Source organism: Alexandromys fortis, unplaced genomic scaffold (assembly GCF_014885135.2).
Source record: "Alexandromys fortis isolate MF-2015 unplaced genomic scaffold, M_Fortis_MF-2015_v1.1 scaffold_50, whole genome shotgun sequence".
NCBI lineage: Eukaryota > Metazoa > Chordata > Mammalia > Rodentia > Cricetidae > Alexandromys > Alexandromys fortis.
The window spans coordinates 7,945,566-7,972,483 of record NW_026067932.1 but is presented as its reverse complement, the minus strand read 5'-3'; the positions used below and the strand labels follow the sequence as shown (position 1 = coordinate 7,972,483).

The 26,918-nt window shown below is 41.0% G+C and overlaps 3 protein-coding genes across 7 annotated transcripts in view; 1 reads left to right on the top strand and 2 right to left on the bottom strand.

Annotated features, from left to right (window-relative positions):
* Nucleotides 1-12,968, bottom strand: part of Parpbp (PARP1 binding protein) — a 40,901-nt gene extending 27,933 nt beyond the window's left edge. For 2 of the 4 annotated variants that reach the window (XM_050145751.1, XM_050145754.1), the window contains exons 1-4: nucleotides 12,892-12,968; nucleotides 9,293-9,430; nucleotides 5,130-5,360; nucleotides 963-1,067 (exon numbers count right to left, since the gene is read on the bottom strand). In XM_050145751.1, coding sequence (XP_050001708.1) covers nucleotides 963-1,067; nucleotides 5,130-5,360; nucleotides 9,293-9,427 — 471 coding nt within the window. In that variant the 5' untranslated portion in view covers nucleotides 9,428-9,430; nucleotides 12,892-12,968. Of the gene's footprint in view, nucleotides 1-962; nucleotides 1,068-5,129; nucleotides 5,361-9,292; nucleotides 9,431-12,891 lie in introns of those variants that run through there. The other 2 variants (XM_050145752.1, XM_050145753.1) reach the window with 2 other exon arrangements.
* LOC126503808 (coiled-coil domain-containing protein 201-like) lies at nucleotides 1,553-4,309 on the bottom strand. The gene has a single exon (XM_050145758.1). The coding sequence runs from the start codon at nucleotides 3,226-3,228 to the stop codon at nucleotides 2,353-2,355; it is 876 nt and encodes a 291-aa protein (XP_050001715.1). The 5' UTR covers nucleotides 3,229-4,309; the 3' UTR covers nucleotides 1,553-2,352.
* Nucleotides 12,969-13,029: 61 nt separating the features above from the next.
* The window catches only part of Nup37 (nucleoporin 37), a 31,873-nt gene continuing 17,984 nt past the window's right edge, over nucleotides 13,030-26,918 (top strand). Inside the window, exons 1-5 of one of the 2 annotated variants that reach the window (XM_050145756.1) lie at nucleotides 13,030-13,109; nucleotides 14,426-14,636; nucleotides 19,779-19,903; nucleotides 22,487-22,559; nucleotides 24,969-25,063. In XM_050145756.1, coding sequence (XP_050001713.1) covers nucleotides 14,481-14,636; nucleotides 19,779-19,903; nucleotides 22,487-22,559; nucleotides 24,969-25,063 — 449 coding nt within the window. In that variant the 5' untranslated portion in view covers nucleotides 13,030-13,109; nucleotides 14,426-14,480. Of the gene's footprint in view, nucleotides 13,110-13,140; nucleotides 13,444-14,425; nucleotides 14,637-19,778; nucleotides 19,904-22,486; nucleotides 22,560-24,968; nucleotides 25,064-26,918 lie in introns of those variants that run through there. The other variant, XM_050145757.1, reaches the window with a different exon arrangement.

The following is a 26,918-nucleotide window of genomic DNA, read 5'->3' as shown; positions in this document are numbered from 1 at the left end:
AATATTAACTTACAGCTTTTAATCAGAGACACAACAAATTTAGGGACAGTAGAGCATTAAGTAGACAAAGGAAAAAAATAAAATTAGGGAATCCTTGAGACTAAAAGAGTCCACAGAGACACGTAACTACTTTAGGAAATCAGAGAAACCAGACACGTGCTTATCCTTCATTCACACAAGAGTTCCAGGCATACACACGGCACAGGGCCTGGGTAACCCTAAACAAGACAGGAAAAAGGAAGCACTGGAGGAAAACCAAGTGCACTGTTAAATCCAGGAGGCGAGCAAGCCTTAGCGAAGCAGCGAGGGTCTCAGCACCGCTTCCTGACAACTTACCAGGGAAACTCATCAAATGTGGTAACCTTACTGGACTAGATGGCCATGAAAGTAGATTTCAAAAACACATTCAACAAAATTTTACTGATTTTGCCAACATTCTTAAACTCTCACCATGGTGATTCTATTAAACATAGAAACTTTCATAAACCCAGCTCATGGTTGGCTGAGGCGACAGGTACGTAGTATAATACTCAGCTACGGGCAGATAAACCTCATTAGTTGGAGTGGCATGCACAATACACCCTGCCACAAGAACATTATCAGTTACGGAGCATGTCCTCTCAAGAATCAACCATCTAAAACAGCAGATGTGAATTTTAATTAATAGAAAGTTAAAAACCATCAACCTGACAATCTGAAACATAACCACCTCTCTGGCACTTAGGCTGTGCCTGTACTCGCTCAGTGCCGGTTGGCTGCCTTGGACCAGACTGTGAAGATGCAAACTAAGATGACCTTCGCGAGTCCCAATGTATTATCCTTTGCGGATTCAGCTTTATTTAAACAACTTTAAAATGTGGAAAAAAGAAAAACAAAAAACAAAACAAGGATAACCGCAGTGAACCAACAGACGGATGATCTGAGGGAGTCACATCCTGGTAACCGACTGAATGAACCGGTACCTGCTCATCTTCCCGGCTGTGCTTCACTGGGGATGCAGGTACCTGAGGACTACTCTCATCGTGTACTGCGCACTGGGTGCCAGACAGAAAGTCCCGCAGCTGGCTCTGTAAACAATACATGGTATAATGGAGGTCACAGGAATCAGAACCGTATGTTATATAAGATTCTGCACAGTGAGTGTCACGGAGGCTCCAGGACAAAGTATTGCTTGACATTTGTGGATAATCATAAATAAGCAGAACATTTTCCTCTGCATAATTTTGCATATTCTCACAAACCCTTTTAAATGAATGATAAAAATAATTGCTATGGTTGGGAAGGAACATTCTATTTAATCTTTTGCTCATAACAAACATATCTAAATTATAATTCAATAATAACTTATAACTAAATAAATTTATAATATTTAAGAATACAGGAATTTTATCAGCTCATATCGATGTATCTTTTCTCATTAATATAGCCTAGAACTTAGATTTCTCTTCAGTTAACGGTACTATTTCCTATGACATATACGTCTTTATTTAGTTACACCTTCAGGTGTTTTCCCTTCTGGGACTATTAGCATCTTCGTGGCAGGACCTGCAGCTCTAACTCTCACATGTTAAAATTCACTGTTTGTTAGGATATTAATTTTTGTGTCAATAAGTCTTCTGTATTGCGAAATCTTTCCTCATATTTTTCTCTGAGTTGTCAAGAAAACAGTTTATTTTTCATACAAATTAGAAGGAATTACTTGGAAGTATTTGCCTTTATGTCGTTACGTAGTAAGTTTTTGTGTCTTTATATTTTTATGTTTTATTTGACAAGTTAAAAGACTTCTATCATTTTTATAACCTGAACAGTCGTTCACACAGGAGGAAGTTCAGAAAGGTTCCAAATGCTGAGGCATCTTACACAGTGAGTTCCCACCACAGACACGACTGGAGCCGCGGAAATGCTGTGCTAGCCCAGTAACTGCAGCTGTCAGCCAGCCTCATGCCCATTGGTGGTGGATTTCCTGGGTGTCCCAATGTTGGTAACCCTTCAAAACATGCCTCTAAACTGATAGGAGCTGGAGGGAGAACTTTCTGCTGTACCTGAAGTTTAAAAATAAATCTCTCCTGCCCCTGGAACGTCCCAGACCATATATGCCCTTGGCATCTAGTGGACGTTGTTCTTCCAACAAAGTTTTCAGTGTCTCCCAGTCACGGTGTTTTCTGGGTCTACTCTAGCATCTCAGAGAAGAGCCGGCACCCCTGCCCCTACCCCTGAAGAGGGGCTGAGGGAAAGAGGAGAGGAAGGATGGCGCCGGCAGGTTAGGGTGCTTAACAGTTTTACAATAAAGAACAAGTGTTTTGGATAAAGTGAGTGGTACAATCATTTATAAGAGTATTGCCAGCTTCGAATTTAGTGGACATGTGTCCAGAATGGCAAAAGTCCGTGCCCTGCGTGGAGATGGGAGCTGGCCCCTGGCGGATCTTCTGCACTGAACTGAACAGGTCTCTTATTCTCGGTTTCGACGGTGAGGTGGTGCTGCGAGGCCTCCTCGAGGTTCTGAAGCAGGCGAATTTCCCACTGCCTCACCCGCTCCATGGCGGCTGCCAGCTTCCTCGGGTCTCGTCTCCTGCTGCGGGTTTTGTGGAAAACCTTGGGAAATGTTGAGCTCTCAGACATGGCTGCAAGAGACTGTTGCTTCTGCCGAGGACGCTGGGTCGAGGGAGCTGACACAGAAGCTTCTTCCGCGGGAGCAGAGAGATCCTGGCAGGGCCTTAACCGCCCACAGGGCCGCTTGGAAGCTCTGGAAATCGGCTTCCGTTTCCGAGAGGCGGCTGCGGCTGCGGCGTTGACTTTGGCCGCGTGGGTGCGGGTGCCCTGGGAAAGGCATGAAGACATCAGGAGTCCACTTCCCGCACTCCGTTCACAAAGGTTCAGTGCGCCCGCCGGTCTCTGGCCACAGCTAAGGGTAGCTTCCTCGGGAGTCCCGTGTTGTCTTAAGCGTGGCCTCATCAGGATAAAAGAGCTCTTGGACCCTGAGTTCAACGTTAGTGCCTTCCGGGCAGCCTCGACAGTTGGGGCGTGCGCAAGCTTGTGCTGGCCCTTGCTGACGTCACTCACAAGATACCGCCAGCAAATGTCTTCTTTTGGGACACCCTGCCCACCCACAGATAGCAACTGTTGATCTTGCCCAGAGGATCCACAGAACTCTGGGCCTAAGTTCTTCTGAGAGCTACACTTCAGCTGGTCATAGCCTCTGATATGGCGGTCCACATACTTTAACGTCATGAAAAACCCAATCTGTCCCAGCTCTCTCTCCTTGATATTCCAGCTAGAATCCAAAGCCTTCTGTGCTCCCGGATGGAGAGGAAATAAACTAGGGAGTAAAGGTTCAAGTTACCACCTTCCCAGAACTACCTCATCTTTATCTTAATTCCCAATAATCTCTGCATTACTTAAGCTCCAACAAATAAGAAACAAAGTAACTTTATGAAGGCCATGAAGATTCAAGAGCATGAAAATCAGGACCATTTGGAGTATTCTGATACCTAACTTTAAAGACACAATACAAATTAATTAGGGTTACATTTAACACACTTTGGTTAAAAATAAAAAAAAGTCAACCCAAAGTATGTTTTGCTGTATAATTTTGTTGTTAGGGGAAAGTTCCTTGGAGAAAACCTAAATATCAGAGACAGCTTTAGAATTCCAGAGTTTTCTTCACGAGCTACCTCTTGGCAGCTTTGGCTGATTTTTGGTGTCCTCCAGAGACACATTAACATTTGCAGACAATCTCCCAAATAGCTAGCCTGCAAAGAACCGTTACAGGTCTCCACACAACGTGGACCAGAGGGAGAGAACCCAAGGAGGAGAAAGCAAGGGGGGGATAACGTGACCAAGGTATCAGACATGCCACCATTGTCATTTCTACAGCTCAGTGCTTAATATGACTAGCTCTATACGTTACCTATGGAGAGCTAGTCAAAAATCAGCCTTATAAGCAGGAAAATCTACAAAGTCATCTTCCAAGGTGTTGCATGTAGACACCAAAGATGTGCGTTTGAAGAAGCTATAACAAGGCAGAAGTCAGTAGAATGCACGAATTGAGAAAAGGCCACAAGCTGCCCAATGTCCATTCTTGCTTAAAGAATGGTGGCTGTCACCTTGGCACCTTCTACTCTGAATAAAGACCACAGCCCTTCAACCAAGCTGTAAGCAATGAGAGTGAATAACAGAGTTGTTTTCCTTAAAAGAAGAGCGCCATCCTCCAGCCCTACCGCCTCCTACAAGGAACACAGCCGGTTGGAACCTCAACAGCTACCTCTGGCCATTTATAGGGGAATGAAACGAACTACTTTCTTTAAGTACATTTTTATAGTATAGATTTCTATTACAATAAACTTAAATACTATTCCCAATTATCATATGAGATACAGTGAATAGTTCCTAAGTCCAGCTATAATTACTCTGCCATTATCAACCTTTACTTCTTTATTTGCACACAGAAAATATTAAAGTACTTTCAACACTCAAAAAATAAAACCTGCACATAGACAAACAGATTATAAAACTGTCAATCAATTCTAATACAAACGAAGCTAAGGAACACTATAGCTTCTAAACTTATACTCGATTAAAAATAAATATGCTCACACAATGAAGCCTATTACCTCATAGACATTATATCATTCTATTATCTAAGTGATATACACATGTCTGTCTAAAAAAAAGATATTAAAACAATCACTTTATACAATACACACCAAATAAATAAATGTACATTCAACAAGGAAGAAAAAGTTGTAGACAGGCAATTTTTAATCTAATTCGATAGAAACCTGACATTTGGAACTTAATTTCTTTGTCAAATTTTTATACATTAACAAGATTTTTCTTATATTAAATAACAATATCACAAGACCAACAAAACTTACCAAAAATATTTCTTTCAAGTAAAAACTAGCCTTCAGGTATCTTTCCATTTTTAATAGGCTTTAAAAAGTAAAAAAAAAAAAAAAAATCAACTTATTCTACCTTTTGCTTCTACCCAGTACATTACTACTGAAAACAAAGAATACAGCCTCTGCCCTCCACCATATTTTTTAAACTAGTAACTCTATACTGTAAAATAAATGTAATAGAGCTGAACTTTAATTTGATTAGAGTAGAATTCTTTTTAAAATACTTACAGAGGATATCATGGTATTCTCACAGCTGGAGGCCAAGTTGCTACATTTCTTATAGACATCAATCAGATCTAGCATATTACTATTCTTCAAGAAATCATCGTATGCTTTCTTAATGTCTTCATAGTGGTCAACCGCTTTCATGCTCTCAGTGGGCAAGCTCAGTTTTTCATGTAAGAAGTATTTCCATGTCAGTAAGACGTCACTGAGAGAGACTGTAAATTCTCCACTGTGCTGAAGGAGATGCAGAAAGAAAAAAGAAAGAAAGAAAGAAAGAAAGAAAGAAAGAAAGAAAGGAAGGAAGGAAGAAAATGACAAATTTGAGTGCTTAATACTTAGACGTATTTATGCAGTGGCTTATAACTGATAAGAGAAATACAAATAGCATGTGTTTATAGTAAGCATAAAGTTTTGAGAAGTTGATAAAATATATACAGCAGGCAAGTCTGCAAATAAAAAAAATATGGTGAATGGGGTCGGGCATGGTGAAGCACACCTATAGTCCCGACACTTGGAAGGCGGAGACAGCAGAAGCTCTGGGTTCGAAGTTAGCCTAGTCTACAGAGCAAGTTGCAGAGGAGCACAGAAGAAATCCTGTCTTGAAAGACAAAACAAAACAAAAAATAAAATAAAAATTTTATAAGTGCATAATCCATGGTTCGACCTTCAAACTCCACTGCATCTTTTACCCACAGTAAAAGGATGGGTGCACAAGCAACTGCGCTGAGTTAAAGTGTTTCAATCTCTTGTCTATATCCCCAGTGCCATGAGGAATCCCACACAACAGCATATATTCCAAGTGCTGGCTTTAAAACTCAGCCATAGTGTTCAGGTCACCATTGTTATGACCTATGTTTTGTTATTACAGAGAAAGAAAGGGATCGGCGCAAAACTCAGGGTCTGGAAAGATTTTTGTTTTTTCCCTGGCCCTAAACACACTAAATTATAATAACTAAGTACTGAAAATGAAGTTATGCTTCTATGAGCACTCAGATGCAAATTTATTCTGTTACGGTTTGGCTTCTGTTTGATGTATATGAAAGAAATCCAAAGACAGTGATCTGACCACCCTGACCCAACAGCCCTCCTACAGGTGCAGGTCAACAGTCACCTCCTGCACCGCTTTCCTTGAGGTGTCTCCCTGGGCAGCCATGTGATACATCTTCAGTGGACAGGCAAAAGGCTTGCTCTATATTCAATGCATTTTCTCCACATAATATGCAAGATATTAGCAATGGCGCCTCCCAAAAACACCAGTCTTGACTCATTAAAAAGTTCTGACTTCTCATTTTCAGCATGAATAACAAATATGTTTGGGTATCCATATGTGGGTCTGTGAAATGTAACATGTGTGGGCTTCCACGGTGAAGTTTCTCCCAGCTTCTGCTCACACTATGACTTACTCTAGTTCCTTTCAAAGGTGGATAGTAACGACATAGTTAGCGACTGTTGTTGTCTGGGACTAAATCTTACTTAATCAAGAATAATTCAGAGCAATCAATACATTCAAAACATACATTCTTATATATACTTGAATTATTAAAAATCTCTATCTTTTATTATTTATTTATCTTTTATTATTTATTTGAGATCCAGATTTAAAACATGATTAAAATGCCTTTTAAAACTTAATTGTTGGGCTGGAGAGATGGCTCAGAGGTTAAGAGCATTGCCTGCTCTTCCAAAGGTCCTGAGTTCAATTCCCAGCAACCACATGGTGGCTCACAACCATCAGTAATGGGGTCTGGTGCCCTCTTCTGGCCTGCAGGCAGACACACAGACAGAATATTGTATACATAATAAATAAATAAATGTTTAAAAAAATAAAAAATAAAACTTAATTGTTTATTTACTCATACTGAGACGATAAATTAGCCCTATTGTCTTAAAATAGAGGCCTGCCATATCACAAATATTTAAGTCAACTGTAATATATGAAGCTAACTACCCAATGACCCCTACCATTAACTCTCAAGGTTTACCACAACCCAAACATAAGATAACTTCCCAGCACCACATCAAAAATGAGATATTTTAATACTTCCTACTCCCTTAAGGTTATAATCGTAAATACACTTTAAGTAATATAAAACAAATTCAGTGAATTTCAACACTAAATTTTTTTTCTCAGAAATTTCTAAAATTATTACTAGTATGACAATCCTTTATACTTAGAAAAACATAAGTTTTCCTCACTAAAGTAAACATACAACTTATTCTCATTCTGTTGACTAGAGATAGTTGAAGTAAAATTATGTAAGCTCATGATCTTGTCTATTACTAGATTAAAAGGGTTCATACCAAGACTGTAAAAAAAAACTGTTTTAAAGCGAAATAAAAATGCATTCCTGACATTAGTTTTTCATTAGGTGCCAATCAAGACATAATATTCTATGATTCAGACAATGTTTTGCTTGCTATGAGAACAGCCAGCTGACCAATGTATGGAGCAAGTTCAAACTGTCCAGTTCTTTAGTTCTCTTATGGACATGGGTCATATTTCACAAGAATGAAATGAGAAGTGTTAGAATTACACCTCTTTTTAAGAATGTCATATATAAATACTACATGTACATTATTCCTGCCCTAACTCCTCCAGTGCACCCCCAAATTCATGATCTCATCTTTATTATTGTTTCATGTACATAAGTGCTGGCTAGTTGACTGTCAACTTGACACACAAACTACAGTTATCTGAGGGAACCTCAGTAGAGAAAATGTCTCCCTAAGATCCAGTTGACAGGCATTTCCTTCCTTAGTGACTGATGGGAGAGGGCCCAGCCAATTGTGGGTAATTCCACACCTGGGCTGCTGGTCTTAGGTTCCATAAGAACGCAGGCTGAGCAAGCCAGGGGAAGCAAGTCACTAAGCAGCACCCTCCATGGCCTCTGCATCAGCTCCTGCTTCCAGGATCCTGCCCTGACTTCCTTCAATAATCAGTAACAATATAGAAATATAAGCCAAATAATCCCTTTCCTCCCCAACTTGCTTTTTGACCATGGTGTTTCATTGCAGCAATAGAAACCCAAAGATAACACACACATGTATACACAGCCTAATAAATCCATTTAGTATTGTTTGAGTGTGCATGTGTTCAGGGAGAGCCACTTGGTATAGAACAAGCTATGCAGAAGCTCGCCTCTGAAGAAAATTGATGGTCCCGCTCTCAAAAGTCTTTGACTGCCTGATGCTCTTAATCTAGGGAAGAAGTTTTCGGATTTCACCTCATCCACCTTGGCATGTCAGTGTTGAAATTATCTATATACTTACTGGTTGAAATAGGGAAAACTTGCAACTCTCCATACAAGGGCAAGACTGTTAGAATTTGAAGAGGAAATGTTTCCCATAGATTTATGCACTGAACACCTGGCTTCCAATATGGGACACTACTTTGGAAGATGCTAGAAACTTTAGGAGACGGGGCCAAGATGGAGGAAGCAAGTCACTGGGGGCACAATTTGAAGGCTAGACTCCATCCAAGGTCCCTTTCTCTCTGCCTCCTGCCCATCACAAGTTGAGGAGCGGCTGCCACAGGGTCTCACTGTCAGGATGCTATTCCAGACCATGTACCGTGAAGTAACAGGTCAAGGACAAGTGCCTGAATTAGGACCTGAAAAACCATGAGCCACGGTAAGTTCATGTCTCCGTCTCCTTCCTCAGCTGTTTGTCACAGTGGCAGGAAAATAAGGTAACTTACACACTATCCGTTGGTGTAAGACCATAAGCATCCTATTTTTATTTCAGCCATAAACTGATTAAGAATACATAACTCACACAACAGTGCTAAGACTAGACATAAAATATATTGAATAAAATTATATGAGCTCCTCTAGAGTTTCTTTTAGGAAAAAAAAGGGAACAATATTAAATAGGAATATATATATATAATATATGCATAAGAGTTGCAAATGTAATCTTTATGACTTCTTCATTAAATATCAAATATATACATCCCATGTTCAAATTATACACATGAAATAATTTAATAAATCATTTCAGATGCATACACTGCAGTATTTGACACGGATAAGCAGAAGCATTTCTGGAACAGCCTATTACAGGAGGGCAAATACTGCAAAAAGTGACGTGCTTAAGCTCAAGCTTTTTAAAACAGGCAGCGAGTAAAATTCAGGTTTTAAAAGTTGAACTAAATATAGTCTGCTAACCTGCTTGTTGTTCTCGGCCATGGAAAGCTGCAGCGCCAGGAGCATGGAGTCTGGACCACATAAAGTCGTTCTTTCAGAGGAACAGAGAGCACGCCAATTCCTCCTAAACTCTTTAATCATGTCCAAGACAGACATGCTCTTAAAGGAGAACAGAATACAATGTTAACGTGACTTGTTGTAATTGGAAATTAACATTTAACATGTGGAAGAAAGCATGGTCAGAAAAAAAAATAAGTAGTGAACAAGGGGTCATTTCATATTTACCAAGATTGCTTTTAATTAAATTTAGGAAAACAGAATACAATTTCTGCCCAATCATATTTTCCTCTAGTTTCCTTAAGCCAAATCTTTTGAAATAACAAAAAATCCAATCTCCAATTTTGAATTCACAGAAAACAGACATGCAAATTCTGCAAATTTATAATTATAGACATAGACACCAATAATTACATCTGTATTTTAAGATAGTTGTTCTAAGAAAAACGGCACTATAAGTGGAGAACTGGAGGGGGGGCTCATTCCTGCAGTGTTCCCAGAGTGGCTCACTTTTCTGCCCATCTGAATCTGGAACAGCTATGACCTGATGTGACTGGAAGACTACGAGACCAGGAGAATTCTCAGGACACACCTTAAGAGGTTTGTGCAAGAGTTAAAACAGTCGAATTTTGATTAAGAGTGTTGTTTGACTGCACTGAGCTGTTTTTATACTCTCTGTTTTATGATGAACACCTGATTTCCTTCTGTGGAAAGGACATTCGGAAGCCCATGTCTGGTCTCCCTGGACTTCATTCCCATGCCTTTCCCCATCACCGACGCTGTCTTATCCCTTTGCTATCACGTACACAGCTACAGCCACACGCTGTTGCTCCCGGTCCTCCTAGCAAACCGCCAGTCTTGGGGAGCCCTCCCTGCTTGCTATCCTGGGCTTGCTGGACCACACCCAGCTAACTGCACAGGACACGCAAGAGAGCTGACAACCTACCCCAACTCCACAGACACGAAAGAGAACACCGTATTCTAGGGAGACCCCGGTCAACACGGAAGGTGAACCTCAGCCACGTGAGTCATCTCTGTCCATGCAAGCGGAGGAATCGCCCGATCCGGCCCAAACTGCTTGGTTATTTTACAGTGACCATGGTATTGGTGTTTTGTTACACAGCAAATGGATAATCAATATTTCCTCTAACACAGGAAGCTACCCAATGCCAATCCTTTTCAAACGTTTGACATTCATTACTTTGTTCAATTTTCACGCGTCCTAATGACGTCAGTCTACAACTATCTGCATTTGACACAGGAGGAAAGTGACGTCCAATGGCACAAAGCTAGCGTATAGCCGAAACGCATAAATCCAAGACTCGTAATCCCAAAACCTGGCACTTAAATCACTGGATGCACACAAACAACATTAGAAATAATCTGGCACGGTGTGAACATTTTAGATACCAAGCTAGCAAAGTCCCTCTTCTGTTTTCGTTCTTCTTGATGGAACTTACCCTTTCTTAAATGCCGTGTGTGTGTGTGTGTGTGTGCGTGTGTGTGTGATATAACTTACATGTGAGCACATGTATACGGAGGCCCAAGAGTGACACTGGGAGCTTCTGGCCCACTGCTGTCCATCTCATCCATTATGGAACCATCTCTTGCTGAACCAGGAGCTCGCCACATTAGCTAGTCTGGCTAGCCAGCTTGCTCCAGGGATCTCTTGTCTCTGCCTCCTGCACACTGGACTGTACACCAGCACTTATTTCTGTCCTCAGGATTTAAAGGCTGGTCCCCATACTGTCCAGCAGGGGCTTCACCTACTGAGCCACCTCCCCCACTATTCATTCCTCAATGAGTATCTACGTCATCACGTGACCTGGCTGTGACTAGTGCAGCAATACAGATGTGGGTAGCTCAGACCTGTCCGACTTGTGAAACAATACATTATAATCTGCGAAGCAATTTAAACAGACGGCAGATGACCATAACCAGTAATCTTCATTGCTGGGAGCTTCCCTCCTCTTAAAAATAACACACATATCTCTTAACAAACAGAAAGTGAAGAAGTAATAAAAACATGAGCTGTCAACAGTGGTATGATTAGTTTGCCTGAAGTAAATTTTTGGTAGAAGACTACCTATTGGCATTACTTTAAGGTTTAGCTTTCTATCAAAATCACCCAGAACTAGATCAAATCCCTGACTCTATCGTCTACTAAGTTATGAGATCTTAGCAACTTATACCCCTTCTCTATGCCCCAACTTCCTTGCAGCGAAGACACAAAAAGTTCCTACCTCCCAAAGTTTTGGGAGAAGTAAAAGACACAACTACATCTAATACTTTTGTAGCAATGCCAGTCACATTAGTTATGATCGTGCATCATGGGTTGTTAAGTTGTTTTGAGTTAAAATTGAAAGAGCCTTACAACCAGTGTCAGAAAGCCAAAAGTCTCATCTGGGAGGCTATTACTTTTTGGAAGGAGGGAAACACTAAATATGTGAGCCATTCAGGCCATACAATCTGTCTCACAACCTTGTCCTTGGCCTTGTCATAGCAAGGCAGCCAGGAATAATGCATAGACAAAGAAACATAGCTGGACCCCACTAAAATTTCTTTTATTTTTGGACACCAAAACCTGTTTCATATAATCTTCAGAAGTCACAAAATTTTTCTCCTTCAATTTTTTTTCGCCGACCATTTAAACACGTAAAAGCAATGTTTAGCTCTGGAACCGGCTATTCACAAATAGGCCCTGCAGCTGGCCTGCCAACCTCTAGTGTCGCCCCAGCTCTCCCCCTGGTGCCTAAGCCTACATTCGGTCTGGACCTGGCTGCCCCGGTAGATGTCTTATCACGTGGGAAGCAGGGCGCTGCCTCACCCCCTGCTCTTACCTCCCAGCCGTTGTGAAGAATCAATGAGACACTGACTATGGAAACTGAATGTAAAGGGTCCCTCTACAGAGGAGTGAGCCAAGAAGGGCGAGGGGAGGATGAAGGAGATAGAAGGTGGCAGAAGTAATAAACTCTCGTTTCAAAATCTGGATTCAGGGTGAACTAAAGCAGAAATTCTGAGACGGGGAATTGTCCCTGGAGAGCGCCTCACGGCCCAGCATCCCTGCCACCACATCCACCGCGATGAGCGTACATTTCTTCACGTCCACGGAGACGGGCATTTCTACTTAAAAAGGATTCCGAGGCATCAGTGAAGCAAAGCAATATACAACTTTCTTATTGCCAGCACTTAGAAAACACTGCATAAAAGGGATGACAGCTGGTACTGTTCCCCTCCTAGTCCGGTCCTGAAAGGTCCCTCTGAAGGATGCAACAGCTGACACACACTCTGGACGTGGGGATCTGCACAGGGCGTGTGACCGGACTGCCAGCAGATCTGGACGGCCTTCATGCTGCCCAGCTACAAACAAGTCAAGCCCTCGCGACCTCCCGGGTCCTTCCGCACAGAACCCTGTGAAGTCAGGGCGCAGCCACTGCCCAGACGACGCCGCTGCCTGACGACGAGGCAATCCCGCGGTCACCCGAATCGCCTTCGCGAAGCAGCAGCCTGAATGACCACGCGCAATGGGACCGAAGGGCAGAGAAAAGGCGAGGTTCACCTACTTCGGGAAGCCCAGATGGGTGCGAGCCAAAGGAGGAGCAGCGCAGCCGGGACACCAGACGGGGCGGACGTTTGAATGGCCTCGGCGTGCCTTTCAAATCTCGCGGCCGGACTCAGGAACCAATCGTCGCGCTCGCCCTCCGACCCGGAAGCTGAACCGGCGAGCGCCGGCCCCGCCCAGAGCCAGGAAGCTGTGCCCAGGTCGCCCTCCCAGCCTTCGGTGCGTAGGTAGAGAGCATGGCGTGGTCGGGGGCCGCTAGCCCGTGACGCTCCCCCAGGGACCCTGCCCTGCTCCCCGGAGCTCTTCCCTGTGTACCGCGGGGTGGGCGTGGGTTGTCTCCGGAGAGGCGTCGGGGGGGAACACCCGTGGGGGACTGGATCTCCTAGGCGGGCCCTGAGAATGTCGACCCCAGGCTTTAGAGACTTGGAGGTGTGGGAGGGGTCGCCTTCCAGTCCGGCCTGCGAATCTCTTGCACGTCCTATTTTCTCTCTGCTCTATAGACGTCTGTGTTCACCCGTAACACGTGTCCAGACTGGAATGCTCATTTATTAAGGTTATTATTGATATATAAGCTCCCTGAGGGGAGGTCTCATCTGCATCTCTGTAGATACTAGAAAGATATTTAATGTGTTTGTTCTGAGCCTAGAATGACACCTCGTCTTAATCAACAGCAAATTAAAGTTATTCTCTTGTGGGGATGCTATTCAGTGCCCGCTACCTGTCCCGTTACAGATACGTTGAGCCTTTTGGCTAGCGTTATAGCATGGATCTCTCACGTTACCTCAGGTCCTGTGTTTCATATCTGCTCATTTTAGTGCGTGGGTTCACGTTGATTCGTAACATTCCTAGACCATAATATCCTTCTAGGCTCTTCTACTCCTTGTCTCTTTAGGCAGGGGTAGGCGTTTCCAGTTCACCCCACACTGTATGGGAATTTGGTTAGACTGTCAAACTGGAATATTAAAAGTCATATAATTAAAAGAAATATTATAGCATAGTCTTAAGAAAGGCAGCCGGGCGATGGTGGCGCACGCCTTTAATCCCAGCACTCGGGAGGCAGAAGCAGGCGGATCTCTGTGAGTTCGAGACCAGCCTGGTCTACAGAGCTAGTTCCAGGACAGGCTCCAAAGCCACAGAGAAACCCTGTCTCGAAAAAAAAAAAAAAAAAAAAAAAAAAGGCAAATGTGTGTATCTGTGTTTTCTCTAGCTTCTAGGCATAAGTCTTTCCCCGTTTCTCCACTTGGCAAGATCTTAGGCAAAATGGGAACTATTGGTAGTTCCAGCTTTTATGGGACTCTTAGGTGTCATGATGTCAGTAAAATGCAAAGCATGCCAACTACAGATAGTGCTGTATCTCTGCTACAGGATAATTTTAGGAATCTATTTTTATTAAAATTATTCAACCTTCAGGTGCTGAACATGTGTGTTTGTTAATATAAGCAGAATTCTCTTTTACGCTGCCCCAGGTGTTGCAATGCCTAGCCTTATTTTGATTCCTCCCTTGGAAAACTAACACTGTTTCATTTTGTTTCTAGCCGACATTTGCGACAGTCAATCGAAGGCTGTTTGATCCTCAGAACTTCATCCAAGATGAAACAGGATGCGACAAGAAATGCCGCCTACACAGTGGACTGTGAAGACTATGTCCATGTGGTAGAATTTAATCCCTTTGAGAGTGGGGACTCGGGAAACCTAATTGCGTATGGTGGCAGTAATTACGTGGTCATTGGCCTGTGCACGTTTCAGGTTAGTCTACAGACTGCAAGGAGCGATGGTGGAGGTGTTTTATCAATTACAGAATACACAAACCAAGGCTAAACTTTAGAATTGTGTTGCGCTTAAAAAAATGACTTGACGGTCCACAGAGAAAGGCTCTCCCAGTTGCAATGATTGAGACTTGTGTACACATTACGTAGATGGCAAAATAAAAAGTATGAAGCGCTTCTTAACCCAATGATTACTAGTGGAATATTCTTATATATTATATGTTCATAAAGGGTATGATGTAACTGAACACACACACATGTATTAAAGCGTCCAATTAAATGCAGTCCGGTTCACTTTCCCTGCATTATAATGTGTTGTAGGAAACAGGGTTACGTTGAAATTCTAAAGAAAATTTCTCTGAAAGAATCTGTAGCTTTTGTAATATTCGTCTTTCCTATGGATTTGCTTTCACACTTTCTGTATCTGCAGTGTACAAGTAGAATAGCAAAGTGTGTGATTGCGTCTACAGCAGGCCGTTCGTAGCTCTGAACTCTGCAGCCACATTGCCTAGACATTGACTTATTAAACCTTCATTAGATAATTAACCTCTCTTCTCTAGATGTGAGGAATATGATGTCCAGTACGGTTTGTGAGGGGTAGGGAGTGAATGCATGTAAGTTTCCCATAGAACATTTGACACATTGTAACCTGTATGTGAGTTTTAGTTGTGGTCGAGAGGGACAGTAATGACAGCCATGCTCTCATATTTAATCATCAAAGGAAAATTGCTCCTAAGAGACCCCATACCGTGTTTTCTCACAGGAAACCGAGGTTACATATAGTAAACACTCAGCAAGGAGGATTCAACCCTCTGGAATTTCTGCAATTCTTTGTTTACCAAAGTAATGTTTACAGAACTATATTTTTATGACCCTTGACCTAAGTTCAACTGGACTGTCAGAATCACAAGTCATGTGATTCATGTGATAATGTAGCATTATCTTAAGGAAGGTTTATTAAACTTTCTCTAATGTGGGCCACTGATCTACAGAAAAGCAGATAAAAATTCATATGGTGGGATTGTGTTTCCCCTAATTACTGTCAGTGCTTCCTGAATTAATAGATGCAGACACAGAATTGTGTTTCCAAATACTGATAAATATATTTTCTTCTAGTTTAAATTCAGTTAGGAAATGCTGGAAGAAAGAGAGAAAGGAAAAAATATCAGGAGAAGAAAAAAAGAAAATAGGTAACGAGGAGAAAGGAAAACGAGAAGGGAGATGCACGAAGTATTTGTATGGTTCAGAAGGCTTGTCTTTATTGATCCTCAGACCTGTGAGAGCTACAAAGTAGGTCTTCCAAGTTATCTAAGGAAAAACCAGTGGGGCTTTCTGTTCTCCTACCCGTAATGAACACAGAGGTGGAGCTAAGAACCACTGGCCTTTCCATTCCAGAAGAGAATAGTTTCCATTCTGTCTTAGGGGATTACATAACTAAGAAATGAGAACAAGATTTAGATCTCTTTCTAAACCCTGTTCTTTCCTTCCATCAAACCCATTCTGTTTCTATTGAAATTAAATCAATAGTTCAAATGTTCTGAAGGATTTATTTTCATTAGTTTGCCCTTGGAGACTGAAAAGAAACTACAGTTCTCGTGTATCTATTCAGATACTATTGAACATTCCCATTCTCTCACCCTAGAGCCTTTAAGTGTGGTATCACCCAATTTCATATCTTGTAAGAAAATTTATATAAATGGAACCAATTTCCCCATGCCTGTTAGAAACAATAAGATTGTCAGGAAAGGCTGAGTCCAGAAGGTTTGGAGTTTGAGCAGAAGCATTTCAGAATCTCATGCCGTCCTCAGAAGGATCCAGAAATGCGGGTCGAAATGGTAGACTTGTTGATTGTTAGACATTTGTCCAAATGTGTGAGCACTAAGGGCCAGGAAATTCAGAAATAAAAATTGGTAAAGACCTTATCCCCAAAGAGATCTTAAATCAGTGCTCTTGTAAAAGCCTCGTTTCTAAATGACCGAATGAGGATAAAGTTTCGCAGCTCATTCACTCCTGAGTAATAAAGACGTCTCTAGTGGGGCTTGAATGAGAACGTTGATCTAGGCGAGTACATTGTTTTTGTGGAGAAAATGAAACAAAGATACCTTAATCCTTTGGATAACCAACTTCATTTAACAAGTATTTATTGAGTTCCACTTGTATGCCAAACTCTTGTGTTCAGATCCAAACATTGTTTAAAAGATTGGACCAACTCAAACAAGCAAAAATTTAATAAAGAAGACTATAAGTCTTAAGACAATAGACTTAGAACTGGGAAGGGAGAATTAGGACTCAGAAATTTTAGCCACCTGAATATTAACCCGAGTCAACACAATGGGGAACCAAGCAGAGCGAATTCAATACTATATCCAGTTAGGATATAACATGAGCCACAAATAGAAGTTTAAATGTTGCGGTAATAACATAAGAGTAGGGCCACAAGATAGTTCAGTGGGGAAGGCACTTGCCAAGCCTTGTGACCTAAGTTCAATCCCTGCAATCCATGTGGTGGGAAAAAGAACCAACTCCTAAACGTTGTCCTCTGGCTCCAGCTTGTACACATCTACACACATTCCCAGACAATAAAAATAAAAGGTCGGATTAACTCTCAACATTCTACTAAGGTAACTAAAATATTTCATATGTAATCAAAATAATAACATAAGTCAATTAAAAAATAATATAATTATAGTTGATATGTTAATAGAGATCTTTGTATATATTTTATACCTTATAAAGTAAGTATACATGCTAGCTGCATTTCAAATGTTTTAGGTTCTATGTGGCTACTAGCTACCTTATCAGACAGCACAGTTCTCTATAAATTGATAATATTTTATATAATAATCTTTATTTCTCAGCATTGTACTCTGATTAAAAGGAGATCATGTATTTGAAAACAAGTGTCAGAGCCTTATTAGAATTGTTTAAAACTCATGGAAGTGGTATTGGACTGGCAGAGTTTGACGTATCACCTCCGTTTGTTTGCAGCTGTTGCTTCAAGACTGGCGCTAAATTATGCTCTGAATGTGTTCACCTATTAGAAATGGCTACAGCAAGGGTTGCCATCACTAAACTAAGCTTATTCTCTACACTTCCAGAAACAGGACTAGGGCATTAAGTAGAATTTACATGGAGACAGTCCGGCTTAATGCTAAGAGCACTAATAGCCCTATCTACTGCTGAATCTGCTTCTCCCAAAGCAGTCCTTTCTTTCTCATTGGAAGTGTTCAGAGAGCTATTCTTTTTTTAATATTTTTTCAGATGTTTCAATAAAAATGAAAGCACTAAATAAGAGTTGCATTAGATACACCAGCCTTAATTTACCTGAAATTCTGAACGTGGCTCTAAATGGGTGTGGTGGAAAGCCTGCCACTTTCAGATCCTTTAATAGCCCTTCCACCGAGGGGGCTGTTCCTCAGCCTCACATTGCTGGAGCCTTGTGTAACCATTTCTATTACAGCAAGTTTTCCAAGGGCTCTAATTTCCTGCCTATACAATACTGCCCACACCCCGGACTGAACCAGAAAGTTCATTCATCTCTGTCTATACCACACACACTGTGCCTTTCATCGGCTGCTCGGTAAGAGACAGTCCTGCCGGGGCAGGGCAAGGCTTGCTGGTGATACATAAAGCTCAGTCTGTGCAGCCCCGTGATTTCACCATCCCTCTGGCCGCTCAGTAATTCCATATCTAATTTGAGTGACAAATACAGGACCTGCTTTTCATCACTCTCGTTACAGTAGCAAAATAATGTGTGTTTTTATATAAAAATTCATTTTTAGATTTGTCAAGTATGGAAAAATAGAGCTAAGTCAGTCTGCAGTCAGCTGCGATTGGGCTGCTGGACTTCACTTTCAGCTGCGTGGTGGCTGCTGCCTGCGCGTCTGTTAGCTGAGCGGTTGTGATGCACGCAAATTATGAAGTAGTAAAACTTGTCAGGTCCCTTTTCCCACTAAGTGTATTTCTATCCATTTCTTCAATTAGTGGGAAATCTTTTTGTTAAGTTTACCTGAAATTTAAAGTTACTTGCAAATGGTGTTTGAATTTAAGAGACATGGGGAAGATGCCTGGGCAGTGGCTTTGCTGGGATCTCAGAAGCTGTCCTGGGAAAACCAGTTCATCTACTGGGATTCAGCACAAGTACACAAGGGAGAGTGTTCTCTGAAGTGTGTAAAGAAATACATAAAATAGATCCTCGGAAGTCTAAGAATTGGGAGATTAGCAGCTATTTTGGAAGATCCCAAAGTGTCTTCCCTCATTGCCTTTCTTTCTCCCAGGAAATGTGCTTGGGATTTTTTTGTGGCCATTCATTATTTTCTATGTAGTATTTATTATTATATACCAGAATTCTGAACCAGTATACCTTTATAGTCACCGTCCATGGCTTCTAATGGGACAGGTGCATTGCAACGTCTTATGCATATTAACACTGGAAATTAGCACTGATGTGGAAGCTTGAACTGTCATCCAAAGGATCCTCCACATAGTTAAAAACTCAAGTATGTGTTCAGTTGTCTATCACTTGATAAGCTACATATACCATCTCATTTTTGAAAAAGTTATTAGGCAATGTTACGTTTCCTAGGTAAAGTAAATTTACTGCTTTGTTTTACCTAAGAGGTATTTTGTCTTTCTTTGTAACTGGGCTTAACAACTGTTTTTGTTTGTTCATTTACATTTCTTTTGCCCCTCCCCCTGGGGTGCTAGGGATCAAACCTAGGGTCTTGTATATATTAATCAAACACTAAAATTCCATCTCAAGCCCCAGTAATCAAACCTAGGACCTTGTACATATTAATCAAACACTAAAGCTATACATCTCAAGCCCCAGTAATCAAACCTAGAGCCTTTTATGTTAGACAAACACTAAAACTCCATCTCAAGCCCCAGTAATCAAACCTAGAGCCTTGTATGTTAGACACACACTAACATACCTTTATGTTATGTTATGTTTATCTCAAGCCCCCAATATTCCTTTTAATCCACAAACTAGTATGCTCTCAGTATCTAGTTTTCTTCTACACTCTTCAGAAGCATATGCATACCTCCATTAAATTTTGATTGAGATGAAATTCAGAGCATCGTTTGTCTCCATACTAAAACATTTACTGTATACATTTAGGAGGAAGAAGCAGATATTGAAGGAATTCAATACAAAACACTACGGACATTTCACCATGGAGTCCGAGTTGATGGTATAGCCTGGAGCCCAGAAACCAAACTAGATTCTCTGCCTCCTGTGATCAAGTAAGTTTTAACATTCCCATGCAGTATTACTCATGGCCTTCGTGTCCATTGACCCCAAATGCCCCCAGCCTATTGGGTGATTAGATATTTGCTGTTATTTAATAATTTTACATATCATCTTTGCAATTTAGATTTGTGACTGTGACCATTGCCTTGACCATGTGTGTGGTCCAAACTATGAATCTCTACCTGAGTTTCATTAGAATTGGTCAAAGTCATCACAGAGTCTGCACTTTTGATTAAAGTATGATTTAAGAGCCAGCAAGATTGCACAATAGGTAAACGTACCTGCCATCAGATGGAAGGAAAGCTAATCAACTCCCTCAAGTTGTCCGGTGACCCACACAGACCGCCATTGTGTGTATGTACAAGGCACACACAAAATAATTATAAAAACAGCAAAGTGCTTCTTTGTTAAAATAACATTTTCTGAAACAGTAGTATAGCCTTTCTGACCCCAAATGTGAACCAAGGTCATAGTCTCATTTTTAGGAGAACATAAATCTCTAATTTGGTCACTGGGCTTCAGTTCTGATGAAAGCATTTTTTAAAAAGTAAGAATTACTTTTGGGAAAAATCAAGTATTGATGTGTGCTAAAACTTTATTAGGTTATTTAAGGTGTGTTACAAATCCCTGGTCTTGGTTCCTACAAATGGGCAAAGCCTAAAGATTTGTCTTTTGGGGAAAAAGTATTTAATAAGTTTAAGTTAGCTATTATTGAAGTAACTTAAAATTTTAATTAAGGGACAACTTATATCTAATGAAACCGTGAGCTCTTAGTATAGTTTAATGAGCCAAAGAGATAGCTCACGAGTTGAGAGCATATACTGCTTTTGCAGAGAACCCAAGTTTAGTTCTCAGGGGACTGACAGCCACCTGCAACTCCTGCTCCAGGGGGATCTGATACCACTAGCCTGCACAGGCACCAACACACACCTACATACCAACACATACGTGTACACATAGCGAAGATAAAATATATTAAGTACAGTCTTATAAAGTTTTGGTAAGTGCATGTACTTTTGTGCAGTTTGTGTGTGTGCATGGGTACAGATGCTGGCGTACAGCTTTAGGTGTCATTAGTGGAATTAGTGCGTCAGATGTGACTTAGAGAGTGAACACCACGGTCACCAGCACCGCTGTGACGGTGCAGACAGTGGGCACTGGCGTTATGATGGAAAGGAGCCTTGCTTATTTGATGGTCTAGAGTGCCTTCCGCCATGCCCGCCCGTGAATTTGTTTCCGTGACAATTCTAAATTCTGCCAAGCTGATGATAAAGAGGACATCAACACGATATGTTACCTTCCAGATTTTACATGGAGTACACAGAGTTGCCATCTGACACTCAGCTTAAGAATTTGATCATGTCTCTTTACCAGCCTGTTTTTTTTTTTCTGTTTGTTTGTTTTGTTTTTAACTAGACTTTATAAATCCCATCTTTCCGAGACAAATACTCCGTGGTTCACGGCCATTCATGTCATCACTTTTTGGCAGCATCTATGTTTGTTGGCAACTACTTTAAAAAATATAGAAGTAAAATTCAGACCAGACCGTCTGACAAGCAGTTTGAAAATACACTGAGAATTGTAACTACTTCATCGAAGCAAACACTGGCGCAGTGGTTTCTCAGCCACAATGTCGGTGTCCCGTCTGCTCAGTGTCACCCTTGTACTTCCATAGTGAAAGAAGAAAACCATGTTGTGTTACTTAGATATGTACATGTTCTTCATGAGTGGTGACACTCCAAGCCAGTGCTTCATAATTAGGATGACTATGTGGAGACCTCTTGCTGTTCTGTGGCAGCAGTTACAACACAGACTTGCTCATTCATTGGCTCTTACTAATATTTATATATTTAATATCTTCCTCAAGACAGTTCTTCATCCAGTAGAGCTAAGAGAAGCCAACAAGTTGGTACCCTGACTCGTATATAATTGTATATGATTATGGTCATATGATCTATTTTTGCTTTGTTTTTTAAGAGTATTTTGAAATGAATAGAATTTTCTTTTTGACTACATCGTGGGCTCTGTAAATGGCTAAGGTATGGCTTAGAATCTCGCTGTTGAGTTTTAGTTTGTATTTAAGAAGTTCTCATTGGTAACGCAGTGTGCTGTGTTTGTTTGTTGTCCTCTCCTGACTCGCTGCCCTTCTGATCCCGCTTGTTTTTCACTCACAGTAGTTGAGAACAGATTACTCATCTTGGTTCATGTCTCTGAGGTTGTCTGCTTTTCTTAAAGGATGACTTGTAAGCCCTAAAGTAGCAAAAACTCAGAGAGCAGTAGAGAATGTGAGGCGTTCTGTGCTGGCTTAACATGAAATTCTGTGTTAATAGTTGGAGACACAAATCCAGACTACTAAGATTTTATGTGTTCCAGACATTGGCTTTGTCTCCTACTTTCTTTAATGGCTGTAATATTTTTAGTGCAAACTGCAGTAACCCCTGCCCTCAACCACCACTGATCCGAAAAAGCGTCATGAGTTATGACAAGATTTGATGACTTAGAAGCCAAGGTGGCATAGGAAGAAACCTTTAATTTCCAAAGGCTAAAAATCGGTTTGTTTGTTTTTTTTTCTTCAGATTTTGTACTTCAGCTGCTGATATGAAGATTAGATTATTTACTTCAGATCTTCAAGATAAAAATGAATATAAGGTATATTGACAACTACAATAAATTGATATGTTAAAGTATGTTTATTTTCTTTGCTTATTAAATTGTACTTATGATTTAAGATGACCTTTTAATGGCTATTGGATTAATCAAGAATTCTTTAGAGGAACAAAAGCAGTAGAATGAATACATATTATAAAAGTGGATATTGGCTTGACTGGCATTACTAATAGGAACTGGGTCATCTGGCAGTGGCAGTTGACGTGCTGAATGGGCTGGCGACTCAGTGAATTCAGAAGCTCAGCAGGGCCAGTGTCTCAGTGCATGGGCAATGTGCTGTCAGCAAAGAATAGGGCACAGCAGCCAGAAGTGAAGGCAGGCTGACAAGCAGCCCTGGTTCTTCCTGGGACCATTTACACCCGGTGCAGGCACTCTGGGGGAAGGTCTTCTCCCTTCCGTCCAAAGGCCTGTGTCTTAGTTCAAGATCCCGTCAAGCTCGTGGTTATGATTCGCCCTCTCTTCAAAGTCTGCAATTTAGGTTTCATTTACTGTATTATACACCCTAGTAGCTGGACTGTTAGAAGGAGCTAGTTAGTAAACATAGCACTTAGAGATGCTAGGAACAGCCAGCAAGAGAGGGGTTTACATGTGGATGTAGTGTGGGTGGAATGACATATAGCTTCAGGAGACAAATGTTGAGTGTAGAGTAGTCCAGGCAGGGTGACAGAGTGGAGAGGAAAGGAGAATGAGCATGATGTAAGCATCGATAACTACAAAAATGAAAAATAGCATACGGCATTCTTAAAATTTGCTGAGGGCATAGGCCCTAGGTGTTCCCACAGTCCACATAAGGAAAGTGAGACAAGTATGTCTAACAACTTCCTGTGGGCAGGCTAGCTCTGTTGCTATAATCTGTACAGCATGAGCTTACTCCTTAAATAAATGTAAGAAGCCTCAATAAAGTTGGGAAAGATTTAAGTTGATTTTTAGAAAACTAAACGCAGATCTCCTTAGGAAAGTAGGTGCAGCAACACCGGGTACAGCCGGATGTCCAGGAGGAATCCCAGCGGGAGCCAAGCGTTGATAGTGCGGCAGAGGAAAGGGGCCTCGAACCAGACCCCTTGTTCTTGGAAATGAATGCCTGCGTGTAACAATGTATGGATAAAGTTTACTGTGTGACTGACTCACTGTGTCACACTGCAGCTTCCGTGATGAGACCCCCTCCTTCCATTTTCCCCCTTTTTCTCTAAGTCATTATTTTATATTATTTTCAGGAGAGATGGTTGGGATCAGGAGGCTTGATGTAAAAAACACAAAGAATAAATAAAAAGAAAGTTTAAAAAAAAAAAAAAAGACAGTAGATTCCAGAGTCACACTCCCTGCCTTCAAAGCTCAGTCCTGCCTGCAGGGACTCTACTGTTACTGATAAGTTTGGGGTCTAGCACCTGCCTCTGGGTTATAGATACTGAGTGAGCTAATTTATGTAAGACCTTCAGACTAATGCTTTATACATAGTAAGCTGCGTGGTGTGTGTGTCTGTATAAAGAAATATAGATATATTCTATTAATAGTAAGTGGCTCTCATGATGAATTGAAATTGTACTTATAGAATAATAATGGTCATTGCAAGTTTCCAGTTGTTCCCTCAAGGGCCAGAAGAGGACTTTTGTGTTGGCTGTGGCTGTGGGCTTGTAGTGTTAGCTGCCTCCGGTGCTGTCGTTGCCATTGGACAAACGACTGCACACATTAGAGGTGAACTTGACATTGCGTATATTTGCTAGGTGATTGTAGTGTGTAAAGCAACTGATCCACGAGAAGAAGCCTAGAAGGACTATGTCTCAGGAAGCCCAAAATGTTTTTACCGCTTCAGTTTTTATTTGAGCTTTAAGTAATAACAGCACAGAGATGCTCTGAGAACAGATGCAGTTAAAATTAGTATGTTTCTATAAGAAATACATACTAGCAAAGGGACTGTGTTGAATGATTGACTTCTTTCCAATGCAACTCTCTAGGAGAGTGGCTATATAAAACATACTGTTAAAATGGCAGCTTTCTTAAAATATATTTATAGAGAAGTATTCTGGGCTGTGGTGGTGCACGCCTTTAATCCCAGCACTCAAGAGGCAGAAGCAGATCTCTGAGTTCAAGGCCAGCCTGGTCTACAGAGTTCAAGGACAGTTAGAACTACACAGAGAAACCCTGTCTCGGAAAAACCTTAAAAAAAAAAAAAAATCCCAGCACTCGGGAGACAGAGGCAGGCAGATCGGATCTCTATGAGTTCGAGACCAGCCTGGTCTACAAGAGCTAGTTCCAGGACAGGCTCCAAAACCACAGAGAAACCCTGTCTCGAAAAACCAAAAAAAAAAAAGAGGGAAAAATTACAAAGTGAAAGCATTCTATACGGAGATTGTAGACGGTGGCCATGCTTCCCTAATGCTCTTTCTCCCCCAGGTTTTGGAGGGCCACTCAGATTTCATCAATGACCTGGTGTTCCACCCCAAGGAAGGCCATGAGATTGCCAGTGTGAGTGACGACCACACCTGCAGGTACGGTGCTTGTTACAACCACGGTTGTGAGTTGTCGTGGTAGTTTAATGAACATTTTAAAAATTAGGAAATTGTAATATCATGCAGTATCATAAATGAAATCTATTTTATTTAAATTGTAGACAAGGCGCAAATATTCCAAAAGCAATAAGTTAAGTTTTCATACAGTTAATGGGTACTCCTCTTGCTGGTTCATCAGTAGTTTTGTCCTCTTCTTTTGGATCTGTATATTTGTAAGCCTATAAATATGTATGTATGGATTTATAGCCTATATATACCACTGAATTAAAGTCTCCAATACTGGGCAAGCTCAGAAGGATATCAGTCTCCTATCATATTGTGAAGTTATTTTTTACATCACAAAAGATAGGTTGCTGTTCATTCGTGAACTGTAACTCTCATATGCTGCCTAAGAAGGAAATTTGAGTAATTGACAAACTATGTTTGTCAATGCACATAGATCTGTACAGCATCTAAACATGTAGTGCTTCACACTGCAAGTCAGTCTGCCAGCTGCTTCTTACAGAGTTTGTCAAAGGCATAGTGAGTTATAGGCTATTGTATGTATGTACTACCCGCTACAGTTTCCTTGTGAGGGACAGGAAAGGTTTGTAGGCATAAAACCTAAGTCCCCAAGTATTTTATTTACTAACCTGTCCGTATAAGACCTAAATAATAAACAGATCATTTAAAATAATAGGAAAATAGAAATAAATTTTGATAATTTGGTTCTGTGAAATGATTTTTCTAATCAAAAGCATTTGGAATAATGAAACCTATCAGAGCACTGGCTGTTCTTCCAGAGGACCCAGATCCAATTCCCAGCACCCACATGGCAGCTGACAAACTCCCTGTAACTCCAGTTCCAGGGGAACACAGACATGCATGTATATAAAACACCACAATAAATGAATAAACAGGAGTTTTTTAAAAATAGAATAAAGCCTGAAAGGGGAAGAAATGAATGTCTTTGCCAGCCAAGGAGGAACCTGCGAGTAGCAGACTGCAGAGGCGCACTCCATAGTCGGGGACTGTTCCTCCAGGGCTTCTCTTCTGCTTGGCTTAGTTTGGTTTCGTTTAGTCATTTGTTTGCTTTTCCTTTTTGTTATTGAAAAGCAAATATATGTGTATACACACACGCGCGTGCACACACACGATAGATAGATAGATAGATAGATAGATAGATAGATAGATAGATAGACAGATAGATAGATAGATATTCTGACTAGGGTTTCACTTTCCCCTGACTCCTCCCAGATCCTCACCACCACCCATATTCACGCCCTTTCTTGCTCTCTCTCACTATAAAACAGGCATCTAAATAGCAACAATAATTTTAAAAAGATAAAATGAAAACAAACAAATTTGAATGGGAGAAAAAAGGAACAGGGAAAAAATAAAGAGCCAAAAACCCCCACAGAAACTGTTGTAAAATTTCTTTACCATTTATTATAAAGTTCATGGACAAATATTAAAGAACAAAAGGGGAACCTGATTCGAATCACAAGCCACAGCTAACTCCCAAAGTCTCTGGCTCATGGCTTGAAAGGGGCATCTTCACCTCTGTTCACTTTCTCCTGGTCAGGTCCATCCCCAATGAAAACCCCCCTCTTGGACCAAAAACCCACAACAGCTCCTTTAACAAGATACACACATAGACACAGAGACATGTACGTTGGCACACAGGAATCCAACAAAGCCCCAAACCAGAAACCTTGCTATATAACCTGTAAGGTACACAAAATATACATTAAAGCATATTAATTACATTTTACTCTAATAACATGCTTATTTATATATCATTTTATTTTATATGTGGTATATAATATATAAATAAGAACATTATTTTATGTAT